The sequence below is a fragment of the Lemur catta genome, chromosome 20, assembly GCF_020740605.2.
Source record: "Lemur catta isolate mLemCat1 chromosome 20, mLemCat1.pri, whole genome shotgun sequence".
Taxonomy (NCBI): domain Eukaryota; kingdom Metazoa; phylum Chordata; class Mammalia; order Primates; family Lemuridae; genus Lemur; species Lemur catta.
This window is the reverse complement of record NC_059147.1, coordinates 23,021,552-23,038,329: the sequence shown is the minus strand read 5'-3', so window position 1 is coordinate 23,038,329 and position 16,778 is coordinate 23,021,552. Positions and strand designations below refer to the sequence as shown.

Here is a 16,778-nt window from a genome sequence, read left to right as displayed (position 1 = left end):
AATATCATGGGGGTACAAATGTTTAGGTTACATATATTGCTTTTGCACCAACAGAGTCAGAGCTACAAGTGTGTCCGTCCCCCAGTGAGCACCGTACCCATTAGGCGTGAATTTACCCATCCACTCCTCCCCCTCCCATCTACCTGACACCCGAAGAAAGTTACTTCCATATGTGCACATAAGTGTTGATCGATTAGTACCAATTTGATGGTGAGTACATGTGGTGCTTGTTTTTCCATTCTTGTGATACTCCACTTACGAGAATGGGCTCCAGCTCCACCCAGGATAATACAAGAGATGCTAGATAACCATTGTTTTTTGTGGCTGAGGAGTACTCCATGATATACATATACCACATTTTATTGGTCCACTCATGTATTGATGGGCATTTGGGTTGTTTCCACATCTTTGCAATTGTGAATTGTGCTAGAGATCAGCTTTTGACACCCAGGTGTGGGCAACATTCCCCAGAGCACCTCCCTCCAAGTGGGGCAGGCCTGGGGGCTCGCAGGAGAGGAGAGGGTGGGTGGGGAGAAGGTGGAGGTGAGGAGCGGAGGATGGGGCCCAGAGCCCAGTGGAGCGCTGGGGAGGGTGGGCTTCCACGGGGCTTTGCCCATGCACTGCTTCGTGGGGGATTCATTGACTATGTCTAAAAGGAAAGGACCCATGGCCGGCTTGACAACTAACATCACACAGTAGGTTCTTAATAAATGTTTCCTGAGTGGACACATGGAAGAATGAATGAATGGCTATGTGAGGGACGGAATCAACTGCTGGCTCCTTGGTGGCTGTGTGTGGGCACACGAGGCAGACCTCACCGCACTGGCGCCCACCCCCTCGCTCCCCGACACGGGAGCTACAGCTCCGTGTGCTTCTCCTCAGCTGCTGCTCGCTCCTGCATCTTCTGGGGCAGGGTCTTCGTCCAGAACTGGAGCCTGTGGGCCTTCAGGGCCCGGCCCACCGCAGGCTGTATGTCCAGCTGCAGGTACTGCTCCTCCTGGTCGAACACGGGCCAGTGGGGCAGACCCTCGCTGTTGGGGTCCCTGCAGACATGCGCTCCCACCAGGGAGTGCGCGGGTCACTCCAAGGTGAGTGCTAGACGGGTGAGACCCCCAGGGAGTGGAGGTGGGGGCGCCATCTTACCCATTTCGAGCAAAGTTGGCCCAGTACTTCATCATCTTCCTGCTCAGAAACTCCTCCTCCTTGGTGACTTCAACTGCTAAGAGGACGAGGACACGTGTCTAGGTCAGGGGCAACCCCAGTCCAGCTGCTGGGTCATGCCCCACACTCACCGTCCAGGTGCAGCTGTCCCTGGTACCCCCAGGCCTGCTTCTCTGCCCCTCCCCCACCGCCCTCGGAGCCAGGCCCTTGCCTTTCCCACGCTCTTTCTCCTCAGCCCAGCCTCTGGCTGACTCGACTCTGGGCTCGCTGCTGGCCCAGAAGGCCTATTCTTCCTTCTCACACTGGGAGTCATTTAAGAAACAAATACACCTTTGAAACACCTCTCCCAGCCCTGCACCCATGCCAGACACCCATCGCGGGGTGGGGAGAGGTGGGGGGAGCACAGGCCACAGTCTAAGGAGTCTTGGATTCTAATCCTGGCTCAGCCTTTGGAGCTGTAAATCTAGGACACCTCATCCCGTCCTCTCTCTGAGCCTTGGTTTCCTCATCGGTACAGTGAGGGCAGTCACCCCTCAGGGACCCAGCCCAGGTTCCATCCCACCTCCTGGGGAAGGAGAAAGACTCACTGTGTTTGCCCCAGAATGAGGCTCCGAAAACAAAGAAAATCTCATCGCCATGGTCTGCCTTCACGTGCGGTGGCTTGGTGTCCTTGAAGAAGCTGGGCCGATGCTGGAACTCATAGAAGTAGACAGGGCCACGGGAACCTACGGGGGTGGACAGGCTGTGACATGGCAGCCCCCCACTTGGAGCTTTCCTGTGTCACTCATGGTGACAAGACACCCAGGTCCCAAACTGGCTAGAATCTGGACAATGGGGTGAGGAGGCCCAGCCTGGAGCAGGGGCGGTGGGAAGGTCTGGGTTAAATCATGGCCTTGGACTTCCTAGCTGGGTGGTCTTGGGCGAGTCACTGAAGATTAGTAATTTCATTTTCTCACCTGTAAAATGGAGAATGTCTGTCTCTTAGAGTTGCCGTGAGGATTTACATCAAGTGCCTGGTTCCCAGGGGGCCAAGAAAGATGTGGGTGGGGCTGTGGACACCGACACACCTGGGACCCCACCTCTGAGCTGCCCCCTGGCCAGTCAGACCTTAGGTACAAAAATACTCACGCTGAGAATGTGCTACTTGGAGTGCAGGGATCACGAAGATGGAGTCTGCCATCAGTTCCTCGAACTGGGCTTGCAGGGTCTGGGGGTCCTTGGTGTCCCCCATGTACTCCTCCATCAACAGGTCACCAAGCTCATGAGGCAACATCTACCCCAGGTGGATCAGGAAGGGGCAGGTTAGGCCGGCTGCCAGCAGCAGGGAGGCAGCAGCCTCAGGGTTGGGGAGATGGGCCATGGGATGGAACAGGGAATGGGGGCAAAGGGCCAAGCTCTGAGGTGACCCCCCGCCCCCAGCACACACATACCCCAGCTTTTGCTCATGGGGGTCACTGCTTTGGCAGGAGAGGAGCCCCTCTCCATTGGGACAGGACCCCAGGACCTCACCATCACTTTGAACATTTTCTGGAGAACATCCTGCCAGGCCTCTCTGTCCATTTTCCTCTGGGTGTCATAGAGGCCCATGAACTGGGTGGTGGGGGAGAGTCGTCAACGGGGGATGGGATGGGCCTGGAGCTACTAAGCCCTGAGCCCTCCCCCTGCAGTAGATGGGCTCCCCGGGCATGGACTGGGCCTTACCTTGGGGACTATCCAGCTGTACTCATCATTGTTGATGCCAATGATGCTGGGGACAGGCTGGAAGTCGGCAGAGGCCAGCAGCTCCTGGGGGTCCCTGGGCAGGAAGGCCCCATCCACCACGCCGGGGATGATCTGGAAGGCCTGAGGGGGCGTGTAAGGTCAGGGAGCCAGGTTGGCTCCCAGACATTTTCTGATGGCCTCTGAGTGCCTTCTGCCCCGTCCTGGCCCATCCCAGGATGCTCACATCCGCCTGGGAGATCTTGCGCCAGGTTAGCTCGCCCTGGCCTCCATCTCACCCAGGGCTATGTGGACACCAGGGCATGGAGATGAGGGAACGTGCCCAGGCAGTATGAGGACACCCAGCTGCCTGCCCCATACACCACCTGCCCTTTCGTCCACACCCGCATCCATTTAGCCTGACCTTGTTAATAGCCAGAATCTCCTCTTCGCTCTTGCCCCGCAGGCAGTCCACCAGGGCCTTGGAGTCAACCCGGTCACAGGCAGACAGGTTGGCCACCATCTGTAAAGGCACCGGGCAGGAGCTGGCTCATCCTTCCAGGTAGGGGAAAGGAGTTTGCCCAAGGCCCTGGCTGGGGGCAGAGGCACCCCAAATCTCACAGGGTATTGTGTGTGGATTCCTGCAGTTTTGAAATTGTTCCAACTTCCTCGATGGCTCTGCCCACGATGGGGACCCCCCTGGGTGGCAGCTTTGCAGGCCACAGAATGTACCCAGCCTCTGTAATGGCAGAGCTGTGTGGTTCTGACCACTGAGCCCCTCAGGAATCCCCGGGTAGGTGGCAGTTCCCGAGACACCCCAATGGTCCTTGCTGTATCCGTCTGATAGACAGAGGCTCTCAGAGAGAGGTGACAGGGCAGCAGGTCTGGGCTTCCACGGCTGAGGACACTCACCCTGAAGGCCAAATCAGATGAGTTGGCGATGAGGCCAGGCAGCAGGGCCACACCACTCTCCATGATGGCACCATGGAAGAGTCCTTGGGACATGGGAGACAGAACATGCGAGGACACACTTATACCACCTGCAGACTCGCCAAAAATGGTGACACGGTCTGGGTTGCCTCCAAAGTGGGCGATATTCTGCTGGACCCAGCGTAGAGCGGCGACTTGGTCCAGGTAGCCCCAGTTGCCAGTTGCGTGCTTGTCTCCAGTGCTGGGAAATGGCAGGGACAGGGATCACAGGACTGTCCTGGCTCTGCTCAGCCTGCATGGCCCAGCCCAGCCCCAGTCTCACCTGAAGAAGCCCAGGACACCCAGGCGGTACTGGATAGTGACCACCACCACGTCCTCGAAGGCTGCCAGCATGGAGCCATCATACATGGAAGCCATGCCCACGACCAGCCCTCCACCGTGGATCCACACCATCACCTGCGAAACCAAGGCAGACACTGCATGGCTGCCTCCCAGCCCACGCCCCACCAGGGCTGCTGTGGACCAACCACTGCTTTGCCCACCTCCCCACACAGACAGAACTGCAGCAAGACCTCATGACCTGGGCCACGGGGGAGGGACCCAAGACCAGGCCTCCCAAACTTATGTTTCAAAGCATGGCTCCGCTACTCGAAGAAGCCTCACTGAGGTGGAAACAAAAGAGGTGTCTCCCTGATTGTCCCACGTGAACATTAATCAAAAATGTCCTCCGTTCTCATAGGCCCAACACATCATCCAAGGCTGGGTCTTTTGTCACCTCAAAGTGCAGTCCTCAGGCACCTGAGTGGGTCTGCCGGGCATGGGTTCATTGAGTGAGTTCTGGGTCCATCCCAGGCACAACCTTTGACCTCTGGGAGCAGCCAGAGCTCTGCGACCCTGTGCCCAGAGGTCAGCTGTCCACTCTGGGTAAAAAGCACTTCTTGAACCTGATAGTGAGAGGCTTCTCAATAGGGTCCACACTGTAGTGGGGCCCAAGCTGATATTGCAGAAGAAAAGTCCCCCCACCCCCCAGCTGACTGTGGCCTGACACTCACAGGCAGGTGAGAGCCCTCATGGGCATGGGCAGGTGTGTAGATGCTGAGGTACAGACAGTCCTCGGACATGGGAATGGAAGGCATAGTCACATTGAACAGGTACAGAGACTCTTCATTTGTTATAGAGATGTTCTGCAGACACCTGGTGGCCATGGCAGTCAGTTAGTTCAGGGACCATGCTGTGGCTGAAACCAGACCTTGGGTCCAGATTTGCTCCCAGCCACCTTTAGCCCCTTCCTCTTCACACCCTGCTTACACATGATTCTCCTCTAAAGTCCCTTCCCACCCAGTTACAGGCCAAAGGCTCTGGGGAAGCTGGGGTGAAGCTTGAGACTTCCAAGGGAGGCCTCAAGGTTGTTTTTTAAATTTTAGTTTGATTTTTGTTTTTTAGAGATGGGATCTCGCTGTGTTGCCCAGGCTAGTGTCAAATTCCTGGGCTCGAGGGATCCTCACATCTCAGTCCCTAAGTAGCTGGGACTATAGGCACAGGCCACTGTGCCTGGCTCTCAGGGTTGTTGAGGGCTTTGGATATCACACCTCCTGAGGCTGGGAAACCTTGACTCTTAGCGGTCTCTGTGAAAACCATTGGCTGTATTGCCTGCATGTGTTGACAATCACCACCGTATCCCTATACCCACTCAGATCTGGAACAGGGGAGCAACCCACATACATGTGCCTCAAGAATGAATGAATGTTAATTTCTCATGAGAAGGGCAGTGGGATGTCCCTCATCCCAAGTCTAGACTCTCACGGAACCTCATCACTCCCGCATAGTCTCCAGTTGTAAGAACACACATGTGTCCCATGGCCAGTGGCACCTGGCCCTGTCAGTTGACACAGTGACTATGGAGAGTGGGGGTCCCCAGGGAGCCACCACTGCTGTCCTCCTCAGGGGTCTACAGTATCTGCTTACTAGAGTCAGGGGCTCCTAAGAGGATCATAGAACCAACTCGACCCTCTCCCAGAGACGCTTCCCACTGGTGGCAGAGAACACCTGGCATAACTAGAATCTGGGAGACATGTGTCTCTGCTCCTCCCTTCAGCACCTGGAGCTAATGCCCTGGGAGTGCCAAGCCCTGAGCCTGGAGTCTGGGAAAGTTGTTCCACCCTCGAGAGCCTCAGCATGCTTATTGGAGTAACGCACGTGGGAACCCCCAAAACTCACAGCGAAAACTGGCTGTAGGTTTTGGTGAAGTGACAACTGCAGCCTCGCCAAGCTCAGACTACCCCCACCCCACCCCAGGGCCTGGAGTTCCCTGGACTCTGGGAGAACTTACATGGCCGGGTGGGAGGTCCCATCTCTCACACCACTCCAAGATTCGGGGGGCTCAGGGGGTGCAAACCGCAGTGGTCCCAGAGGTGGCTTGGCAAAGGGAATTCCCAGGAAGGTGTGGACCCCCACATCAGTGCCCCGCACGTGGACGAGGCTCCCGTGCACCTGCCCGGTGCGTGTGGTTCGGATGGGGCTGGCAGAGTCCTGACCTGTGGGCAGAGAGACAGACACCAGGGTTAGCTCTGCCCGATCAGCTGCCCTCCCAGACTGTTGTTATTGTCACCTCCTTGCCATCCTCAGCTCAGCTCAGGGGACCCTGATCCCCAAACACTGGCTTTACAAACATCCTGCCTGTAACACTGCCCCCTGACCCCCACCTTCCTGGGTATGTCCCCAGCCTATCCCACCAGGCTCACTGAGGCTCCTTGGGGCTTGCCACCATCATTCAGCCCTAGGAGCTGCAAACAAATGGTCACATGCACTTGGTGGGGCAAGAGTGTCCTTTCAACGAACTGTGTGCCAGGTCAGGTGAGGCAGTACTCCTACTGTGGGAATCCAACAGGAAAGATTCCTGTCCTCAGGGACCTCATGGTCCAGGTGGCAAGAAATGACATACAGAAAGCTCCTCCGAATAAGGAGTGATCTAGGTGAGAAGAGCTACAAAAGAGGTGCAGCTGTGACGAGGACGTACAAAGCACAGCCTGCCTGCTGTGGGGTTGGAGGGCAGGAATTGAAAATCACTTAGTGGAGAAAGGCAACATTTTTGTTTGTTTTTCAGAGACAAGGTTTTGATCCGTTGCCCAAGCTTGAGTATAGTCACTGAATCATAGCTCACTGCAGCCTCCCAGGCTCTGGTGATCCTCTGCCTCCAACTCCTGAGTAGATGGGACTACAGGCTACCTCACCACACCCGGCTAATTTTTTTATTTTTTGTAGAGGTGGGGGTCTGGCTATATTGCCCAGGCTAGTCTAGAATTCCTGGCCTCAAGCAATCCTCCTGCCTCAGCCCCCCAAAGTGCTGGGATTATAGGCATGAGTCATTGTGCCCAGCCCCAACATTCTTAATGTAGAGCTTCTACAAACAAATATGGCAGCCACACAATAGAAAAAAGCAGTGTAAGAACACATTCAGAATAAGCAATACAAATAAATGGCCCTTCAACAAATGAAGAGATGTTAACCTCACTCATGGTAAGAGAAATGGACATTGAAATATGATTATGATGTCAACCACTTTGTCAAAACAGCAAAGATAATCAGACATTATATATTTTCTATTGGAAGTACACAGCACCACATACGAAGTAGTCTTGCCAAAAAACCAAAAAGCAAAACCTAAAACTTGAATCTGATTAAGCCTTTAGAATATAAATACAAGCTTACAGGCTATACAGGGGACAGAGGAATAGTTTAAAAGACACCACTGGTCTCTTTTTTCAGGATATCTAGGAAAAAAAAAAAAAAAAGACACCACTGGGATGTGATCAGCAAAACCCAAACGATGGGTTCCTCTCCAGAACAAACAACTGGTTTCTTCAAGACAACATAATTAGAAAGAAAATAAAAGAGAGGCAGAGGGAAAATATGAAGATTGAAAGAGGCTCAAGAAACACAATGAGTTTTTTCCAGTGTGGGAAAAGTGGAACCTTCATACGTTGCCAGTGGGGAGGTAAAGTGCACAGCTGCTTTGGAAAACAGGGTGACAGCTCGTCAGCCGATTAAACATAGAGTTGCCCTGTGACTCAGCAATTCCACTCCCAGGTATAAACCCAAAAGTATTGAAAACATAGGTCCACACAGAAACTTGTGCACTAATGTTCATGGCAGGATTATTTATAATAGCCAAAAAGTGGCTATCCAAGTGTCCCTGAACTGATGAATGGATCAATAAAATGTGATATTTCTACATGATGGAATATTATTCATCAAGAAAAAGGAATGAAGTTCTGATACACACTACAACATGGACACACCTTGAAAACACCAAGCTTAATGAGAGAAGCCAGTCACAAAGGACCACACATTGTATGATTCCAGACTAGCACATCCAGAGAGAGAGAAAGCAGACTGGTGGTTGCCTAGGGCTGAGGTTGGGGTTTAAGGTTGGGGGGACAGAAGAATGGACATGGTGAACTCTGTAAATATAGTAAAAGTGTAGAAGTGTACACTTCAAATGGGTAAATTTGGTGATATGTGAATTATATCTCAAAGCTGTTATTTAGAAAAAAAGAAACATCTCTATCAATTTGCAAAGTATGGACCTGATCTGAATCCTGATTTTTTAAAAAAAATCCTATTTTGCTGGGCACAGTGGCACATGCCTGTATTCCCAGATACTTGGGTGGCTGAAGCAGGATTCCTTGAGTCCAGGAGTTTGAGACAAGCCTGGGCAACATAGGGAGACCTCCATCTAAAAAACAAAATAAAATACATAAAAGAATAAAATCCCTGTATAAATATCATTTATTAAACTATAGTACATAAATACCTTTGACTAGATTTTTGGTTACACTGAGAACTTATGGTATTATGGAAATAGATACACACACACATACACTTCTCTTCTCAGTGGGATATAATGAAAAATTTACAGATAATATGATGTCTGGGCTTTGCTTCAAATAATGGTGCAAGGGACAGGTGGCAGCTCAGATAAAACTTAGTTGTGCACATCTTCATCAATGTTGAAGGTAGATTATGGGCACACTGGATTTGTTACACTATTCTCTCTACCTTAGACAGGTTTGCCCCTCAGTGCTGTGCAGCCCTTAAGTAGCCCTGACCCTCTCTGTGCCTCAGGACACAGGGAGGTTCTCCTGCTGCTGTTATCTCCACCAGCTCCCACCTCCCCGGTACCTTCCTCCCTTCCTGCAGTCTCAGGTCTGCCTCTGCAGAATTTGGGAAATCTGAGCCCAGTTCATAATAAAAAGCAGAAAAACAAAGACAGTGTCAGGGAGCTAATGCTACCCTACACCTATCAGGTCAACATGTGTGATGTCACCAGGTGTGGGTGAGGCCAGGGTCAGCAGCCACTCACAGGCACCAAAGAGGGCAATTAAGCAATGTCTTTCCAAGTCAGAAGGCCTACTCTCCCCAGTAACATGTTGTCTACACACAATTCCTTGCCCTTTGGGCTGTTTGTCCACGTAACTCACTGGGGCCACCAGCCACTGATGCCTGATGTTTCTTCCAGCAAACGACAAAACCTGCTGAAATGTCCCTGATTAGACGCGGAAGTTTCGTCCTTCAAGAGAAGCCCTTCCATTAAATGGTATAAGGAAGCTCTACCATGTAGGGGTACAAGGAGGTTACCCCCTGTGCTTGGCATCAGAAAGTGGGTGAGTTTGTGACCACTGAGGGGAAAAGCAAGGACAAATGCACACATCTACTCTTGGGTAAACAGCTGGGCACTGTGTCTAAGGCTCTGGGGACCTTGATGGCCCTTGTGAAGAAGCCAGGACTGGGTGGAACAGAGGAAGATGGGACTCAGCTCCCATACCGTCTTATGACTTGTCAATCATTCTCTCTGGACATGGGTCCGACCCAAAATAACATTTTAAAAGGGAGCCATCTATGAGGCCATGCAGGTTTTCCTGCCTGGAAGGTCCTGGTGACTTTCAGAAACTGGCAGGTAGAGAAGAAGTCCTGCGGGGATGGGCCATGGGGAGGAGTGAGTGTGGACTCCACCTGGGCAGATTCGATTGGGAAAGGGGAGGGAGAATCAGATCCCATACTTAGAAGACTTTGAATGAAAGGATCAAGGGCCGAAGACTTGCCCTAAGCTTCTGATAAAGGGCTGGAGAAGCCTGGCAGGCACAAGCACAGTCACCTTTGCCCTGGAGCCCTGGAAGCCAAGCCAAGGCCTCACTGAGGGCAGGGTATCTGGTGGGAGGGTAGCGCAGCCTCTCAGCTTGGTTTTAGGATGTGGCGCCCGGGGGCTTTTGTACTCCCACAGGGTCAGTAAGCTTGCCTGGTGTCCCCCTTGCCAAGGACACGACACACTCAAAGCTAAACCGTGGCAGGGAAGTATTACTGTTGGCGTTGTTACCCAAGGGCAGCATCAGCTCCAGCCACAAACACAAGAGGGAAATGTACTGAATTCCCCTTGTCTCGAGGCTGCTGACCCTGCTGGCCTGTCCGGGCACACCTTACAGCCCCTCGTACTCGGCTTGCTTATCGTCGTCGTTTTGTCTGGCAGCCCGACCCTCTCTGGTGCGCAGGGGGCTCGTCCTGGGCCTCGGAAAGGTGTTGGGGTGGGGCGCACGGTTCCCGCTCTCTTATTTCCACGAGCTTCTGCCTCCCGGGCGCCTTCCCTTCTGCAGTCTCAAGTTCTGCCTCTGCAGAATTGGGCAGATCCGACCCTGGTCCCTGTCTTCCCTGGCGGGAGCCTCACCCTGAACACCGAAGAGGACAAGTAGGAGTCCACAGGCCATGGCTGTCAGGCGCGCGCCAAGTCGGTCCGGCTGCATAGTTCGCTCGCAGGTCATTTTTGCGCTTCCGGAGCTCACGGCTCTTTTCACCTGGAGGCTGCCGGGGTCTGTGCGGCTGCAGATTAGTAGTGCCTCGCCCAGGCCCGGAGTTTGGACTGGGCAGGGCGTAGGCGGGGCGCGCTGGCCTGGGCCAGGAAAGATGGGCCTGGCATGAAAGTGAGACTGAGCCGTTTAGGTCGCGGCCAGGTCGCGTGGGGAGCCAGGGGCACGTAGGCGCAGGCATGGCCTCTTCCCCCTGCCCCAGCTTCTGCGACACCAGGAACCCTCTCCTCAAACCTGGAGTCGCTACCTTCCCTGTCCTGTAGTCACAGGCCCGACTATGGTGTTGGGGGATGGAGAACAGGGAGCAATAAGCTGTGACTAGAGGAGGGCTTCTCTGAGCGGGTGACGATCAGCATCCCCACAGACTTTTGATCCGGGTGAAGAGAAGGGCTTGAGCGAAGGCAGGGAGGTGCGACTGTGCCCTTCATCCAGGACGCTCTTCCTTGCTTTCATGGCCTCACAATTTACTCGGTCCCCCTTTATGGCTCGTCATCCCCTTACAGTTCACGGTCTGAGGGCCTCTGCGGGCTCCTGCCCACTCAGTCAGGGCCCTTCTTTTGAAATGCACAGGTGACTGTGGCACTCCCTAAGGGCCCCACCCCCACCCCCATAGCTTTCAAGCTGTCAGTTTTTCATTGTCATTTATCCACCGGACAAACCCTTAACAAGTGTCTGCAGGTCTGAGCCCTGGGTCCCGGCACCCCCAGGCCTATGGTGCAGCAGGGGAGGCAGGAGCGTCACCGGGAGATTCGGAAACACTGGGAACCCTGCCAGGCTAGAGGCAACCGGCCTGGGCACGGTGGTGCCCGGCCCGCCTGACTTCCTGGAGGAAGCGGTGCGGGGATCAACCTCGATGGACTTTAGTGTCCCCTGAGAACCGGCCTTGGCCTCTGCGTTCAGGCTCCCTAAGGACGGGCTCGCAGGACCCGGAACACCTGGGTCGCTTCCCTCGAGCGACCAGCATTTTCCCGGTCAGGTGGCCAACACGCTTAGGTCACCACTCCCCGCAAACACAGCACGAGTACCCTCAGGTCTGCGTGTCCCTCGCGCTACCCTGCCTTCCCGTCCCCGGAAGTGCGCTCGCGGGAGCAGAAGTGCCTGCTGACTGTGGTGGGCGGCGGTTCCGCGATGGTGGGCGGCGGCGGGGTCGGGGGCGGCCTCCTGGAGAACGCCAAGCCCCTCATCTACCAGGGCTCTGGGGAGCGGCCTGTGACTGCGGGCGAGGAGGACAAAGAGGTTCCTCACAGCATCGATGCACGTGACATCTTCGATATCTGCTGCTGCTGGGCGCGGGCGGGTTCGCAGGGCCTCGTGGTACTGGGGAGAAGTGAAGTCTTAACAGCCTGCGGGGTACTGGGGAGAAGTGAAGTCTTAACAGCCTGCCGAGCAGGCAGTATCGGGGCCGGGCATTTCTGGCGGAGCGTTCTGGGTGGGCAAAGGCGCATTGTGGCTTTTCCTTCACTTGCCAAATCTTATTCGCTCCTGTTAGGCCTGCGCAGAGTGAGAACCTGGAAAGTATGTATAGGAGGGAATGAGGTTAATGGAAAACGTAGATAGAGATCATAATGTGAAACAATAGCTGCAGGACTCTGGAGAGTCTGGAGCTTGTAAATCTAACTTTGAGGACAGGTGGTTGCGGCGACACTGGCAGGAACCAGTTAGTGTTCAGAAAAAAATTCGCCCTCCCCAAACTTCCATCCCAACCTCCTATAAAACCCACTGCTCTCCCTTTCTTGGTGTGGATGCTCTTTTTGGGCTCCATCCATCTGTACCCAGATGCTCAAATAAACAGCATTTTGCTACACCTGAGGGTTTGTGTGTCTCCCTCTTGGCTCTGGACCTAACAGCTCCCTCAGTGACTGGGAGAATCCACTGCTAGAGGAATTGACCGTAGTAGAGCAAGTCTGGGTTCAGGTGAGCCACTGCTGGCATCCAATGGGAGCAAGTTGTTTGGGAGAGTCACAAAGGTTCAAAATTTTAAAAATTAGCTGGATGTGGTGGCATGACCCTGTAGTCCCTGCTCCTTAGGAGGCTGAGGCAGGAGGATTGCTTGAGCTCAGGAGTTCAAGGTTGCAGTGAGTTGTGGTTACACCACTGCACCACAGCCTGGGCAACAGAACAACACCCGGTGTCTTAAGAAAAGAAAAGAAAACAAAACTACAGACCAATATCTTTTATAAGTATGGATGCAAAGATCCTCAACAAAAATACTATTATACTGAATCGGCCACATACAAAAGGAATTATATGCTATGGCCAACTGGGATTTATCCCAGGAAGGTGTGATTTGTTTAACATTCAACAATTAATGGAATGCATAATATCAATAGAATACAAAACAAAAATCACACGATCATTTCAGTAGATGCAGAAAAAGCATTTGACAAAATCCAACACTCTTTCATGATAAAGATACTTAACAAATGATGGATGGAAGGGAACCTTCTCAACCTAATAAAAGGTGTCTATGAATAACTCACAGCCAGCATCCACCTAATGGTGAAAGACTAGATGATTTCCCCCTAGGATCTATTCAACATTGTACTGTGGTTCTAGCCAGGGTAGTTAGGCAAAAAAAGAAATAAAAGACATCTAGATTGGAAGGAAGAAGTAAAACTATTTTATTCCCAGATGACATGATTAGCATATAGAAAATTCTAAGGAATCCACTAAAAAAATATTAGAACTAATAAAGAAGTTCAGCAGTGTTGCAAGGTATAATATCAACATTCAGAAGTCAATTGTATTTCACTACACTACCAATGAACAATTCAAAACTGAGATTGAGAAAAAACAATTCCATTTACAATCGTATTAAAAAAGATAAAATACCTAAGAATAAGTTTAACAAAAGAAGTCCAAACACATACTCTGAAAACTACAAAACACTGTAAGAAATTAAAGTAGATCTAAATGAATGGGAAAATATTGCATATTCTTGGGTCAAAAGATGTAACATTGTTATGCTCGCTTCGGCCACACATATACTAAAATTGGAACAATACAGAGAAGATTAGCATGGCCCCTAAGCAAGGATGACACACAAATTTGTGAAGTGTTCTATATATTGAAAAATAATTTAAAAAAGACTTAACACTGTTTACATGGCAATACTGCCAAATTGATCTACAGATTCAATGCCAGCTAATTGGAATCCCAGCTAACTTCTTGGTAGAAACTGACACACTGATTCTAAAATTATATGGAATTGCAAAGGATCTAGAGTAACCAAAACTATCTTGAAAAACAACAAAGGAGAAGGATGCACACTTCCCTATTTCAAAGCTTATGAAGAAGAAATGGTATAATGTTAAGAGAGCGTGGTACCAGCGTAAGACAGACATACAGATCAACAGAATAGAATTAAGAGTCCATAAATAAACCCACATGTCTATGATTGACTGATTCTCAACAAGAGTGCCAAGACCATTCAATGAGGGAAGGAATAGTCTTTCCAGAAAATGGTGTTGGGACAACTAGATAGTCACATGCAAAAGGATAACGTTGGACCCTTACTTCACACTATATACAAAAATTAACTCTTACTTGTCCCACCTAAAAAACAAAAAAACCAAAAACAAAAATTAACTCAAAATGAATCAAATACCTAAATGTAAGAGTTAAAACTGTAAAACTCTTAGAAGACATAGAGGTAAATTGTCATGGTTTAGTAAAGGATTCTTAGATATGAACACTAAGAGCATGAGTAACAAAAAAAAAGTAGGAAATTTGGACTTCATTAAAATGAAAAACTGGCCAGGTGCAGTGGCTCATGCCTGTAATCCTAGCACTTTGGGAGGGTGAGATGGGAGTATGGCTTGAGGCCAGAAGTTTGAAAGCAGCCTAGGCAATAAGTAAGATCCTGTCTCCACAAAAAATAAAAAACTTAGTTGGGTGTAGTGTTGCATGCCTGTATCTCAGCTACTCGGAAGGCTGAAGTCAGGGGGATTGCTTGAGCCCAGGAGTTCGAGGTTACAGTGAGCTATGTTGGCAGCACTGAACTCCATCCTGGGCAACAAACCAGAACCCTGATCTTAAAAAAAAAAAAAAGAGAGTGAGAGACAGAAACTTTTACGTTGCAAAGGATACCATCAAGAAATTGAAAAGACAGTATCACAGAATGGGAGAAAAGATTTGTAAATCATATATCTGATAAGGGACTTGTATTGAGAAGATATAAAGAGCTCTTATAATTCAACAACAACAACAAAAACTCAGTTTTTTAAATGGGAAAATGATCTGAGTAGATATTTCTTCAAGGAATATATAGAAAGGGCTAACAAGATATGAAAAGATGCTCAACATCATTAGGTCTTAGGGAAATGCAAATCAAATCAAAATTAGATACCACCTGACACCAACTAGGATGGCTAGAATGAAAAAACAAATGTTGGCAAGGAAGTGGAGAAATCAAAACCTTCATAGACTGCTGGTGGCAATGTAAAATGATTCAGTCACTTTAGAAAACACTCTAGGCTGGGTGCAGTGGCTCACGGCTATAATCCTAGCACTCTGGGAGGCTGAGGCAGATGGATCGTTTAAGCTCAGGAGTTCAAGACCAGCCTGAGCAAGAGCGAGACCCTGTCTGGCCTCATCGCCAACTCATCTGATTTGGCCTTCAGGGTGAGTGTCCTCAGCCACAGAAACCCAGACCTGCTGCCCTGTCACCTCCCTCTGAGAGCCTCTGTCTGTTAGACCAATAGAGCAAGGACCATTGGGGTGCCTTGGGAACTGCCACCTACCCAGGGATTCCTGAGGGGCTCAATGGTCAGAACCACACAGCTCTGCCATTACAGAGGCTGGGTACATTCTGTGGCCTGCAAAGCTGCCACCCAGGGGGGTCCCCATCGTGGGCAGAGCCATCGAGGAAGTTGGAACAATTTCAAAACTGCAGGAATCCACACACAATACCCTGTGAGATTTGGGGTGCCTCTGCCCCCAGCCAGGGCCTTGGGCAAACTCCTTTCCCCTACCTGGAAGGATGAGCCAGCTCCTGCCCGGTGCCTTTACAGATGGTGGCCAACCTGTCTGCCTGTGACCGGGTTGACTCCAAGGCCCTGGTGGACTGCCTGCGGGGCAAGAGCGAAGAGGAGATTCTGGCTATTAACAAGGTCAGGCTAAATGGATGCGGGTGTGGACAAAAGGGCAGGTGGGGTACGGGGCAGGCAGCTGGGTGTCCTCATACTGCCTGGGCACACTCCCTCATCTCCATGCCCTGGTGTTCACATAGCCCTGGATGAAATGGAGGCCAAGGCGAGCTGACCTGGCGCAAGATCTCCCAGGTGGATGTGAGCATCCTGGGATGGGCCAGGATGGGGCAGAAGGCACTCAGAGGCCATCAGAAAATGTCTGGGAGCCAACCTGGCTCCCTGACCTTATACGCCCCCTCAGGCCTTCCAGATCATCCCCGGCGTGGTGGATGGGGCCTTCCTGCCCAGGGACCCCCAGGAGCTGCTGGCCTCTGCCGACTTCCAGCCTTCCCCAGCATCATTGGCATCAACAATGATGAGTACTGCTGGATGTCCCCCAAGGTGAGGCCCAGGCCCGAGGCCTCAGATGCCCCAGGAAGTTACAAAGTTCTGGTCAGCAAATCTTATGGGCCTGGGAACTTGAAACATAAAACAACTACCAAAAAAACTATTAATGTTTTCTTGCTTATGGAGCTGATTATAGGATCATCTCATTCAGCAGTATATCCCAAGTGACTAGCACAGAGGCTGGTACGTACCAGGCACTCAATAGATACTTCAACAGATGGATGGATGGATGAGTGGCTGATAGATGGGACAGCATCTTGTCCTGCCCCGCCTCTCTTACACACACACACACACACACACACACACACACACACACACAGAGGGAAGCACTCATCAGGCTTTCCATTTCTTAAGGAATCTGTCTGGGTTCTGCTGTCGTTACAGGAGTCACACAGTTGGAAACTGCACCCCAGGCTCCTATTTGAAGGCAGAACGTCTTACAGGACCAGCTTCTCCATGTAGGAATGTACTTCAAGGGAACAGGGAGGTTTTGGGCTCAGTATTGGACCAAAGCTGAATTTCAAGTCAAACACTGCTACAGAAAATCCTTTTATTGAGCAATAGGGACCCCAGTGGGGCCATAAAGGGCTGGGAA

The 16,778-nt window shown here is 51.3% G+C and overlaps 2 protein-coding genes and 1 non-coding gene across 3 annotated transcripts; 2 read left to right on the top strand and 1 right to left on the bottom strand.

Annotated features, from left to right (window-relative positions):
• Window positions 1–433: 433 nt before the first annotated feature.
• LOC123625093 (cocaine esterase-like) lies at window positions 434–10,601 on the bottom strand. Its single transcript, XM_045533304.1, has 12 exons — window positions 10,508–10,601; window positions 6,119–6,323; window positions 4,842–4,983; window positions 4,112–4,245; window positions 3,772–4,030; window positions 3,284–3,382; window positions 2,863–3,003; window positions 2,671–2,751; window positions 2,290–2,434; window positions 1,749–1,886; window positions 1,144–1,219; window positions 434–1,043 (listed from the first exon to the last, which is right to left on the bottom strand). Exons 1-12 carry the CDS (start codon window positions 10,599–10,601, stop codon window positions 857–859), a joined length of 1,701 nt encoding a protein of 566 aa, XP_045389260.1. The 3' UTR covers window positions 434–856.
• A 3,010-nt stretch (window positions 10,602–13,611) lies between these two features.
• LOC123625573 lies at window positions 13,612–13,716 on the top strand. The gene has a single exon (XR_006730578.1). It is a non-coding gene; the product is annotated as a U6 spliceosomal RNA (small nuclear RNA).
• A 1,940-nt stretch (window positions 13,717–15,656) lies between these two features.
• On the top strand, window positions 15,657–16,220 carry LOC123625181 (cocaine esterase-like). The gene is made up of 2 exons (XM_045533448.1): window positions 15,657–15,757; window positions 16,038–16,220. The coding sequence occupies exons 1-2, from the start codon at window positions 15,659–15,661 to the stop codon at window positions 16,179–16,181; spliced, it is 243 nt and encodes an 80-aa protein (XP_045389404.1). The 5' UTR covers window positions 15,657–15,658; the 3' UTR covers window positions 16,182–16,220.
• The last annotated feature ends 558 nt before the right edge of the window (window positions 16,221–16,778 follow it).

What these genes read in the sequence shown, in the direction of transcription:
- LOC123625181 (XM_045533448.1), top strand. Translation starts at nt 15,659, where the DNA reads ATGGTGGCCAACCTGTCTGCCTGTGACCGGGTTGACTCCAAGGCCCTG. An exon ending in AGATTCTGGCTATTAACAAG is followed by an intron (nt 15,758 to 16,037) that starts GTCAGGCTAAAT and finishes ACGCCCCCTCAG; the next exon opens with GCCTTCCAGATCATCCCCGG.
- LOC123625093 (XM_045533304.1), bottom strand. Translation starts at nt 10,601, where the DNA reads ATGACCTGCGAGCGAACTATGCAGCCGGACCGACTTGGCGCGCGCCTG. An exon ending in AGAAAATGTTCAAAGTGATG is followed by an intron (nt 2,435 to 2,670) that starts GTGAGGTCCTGG and finishes CACCTGGGGTAG; the next exon opens with ATGTTGCCTCATGAGCTTGG. An exon ending in GCCAACTTTGCTCGAAATGG is followed by an intron (nt 1,044 to 1,143) that starts GTAAGATGGCGC and finishes GCATGTCTGCAG; the next exon opens with GGACCCCAACAGCGAGGGTC.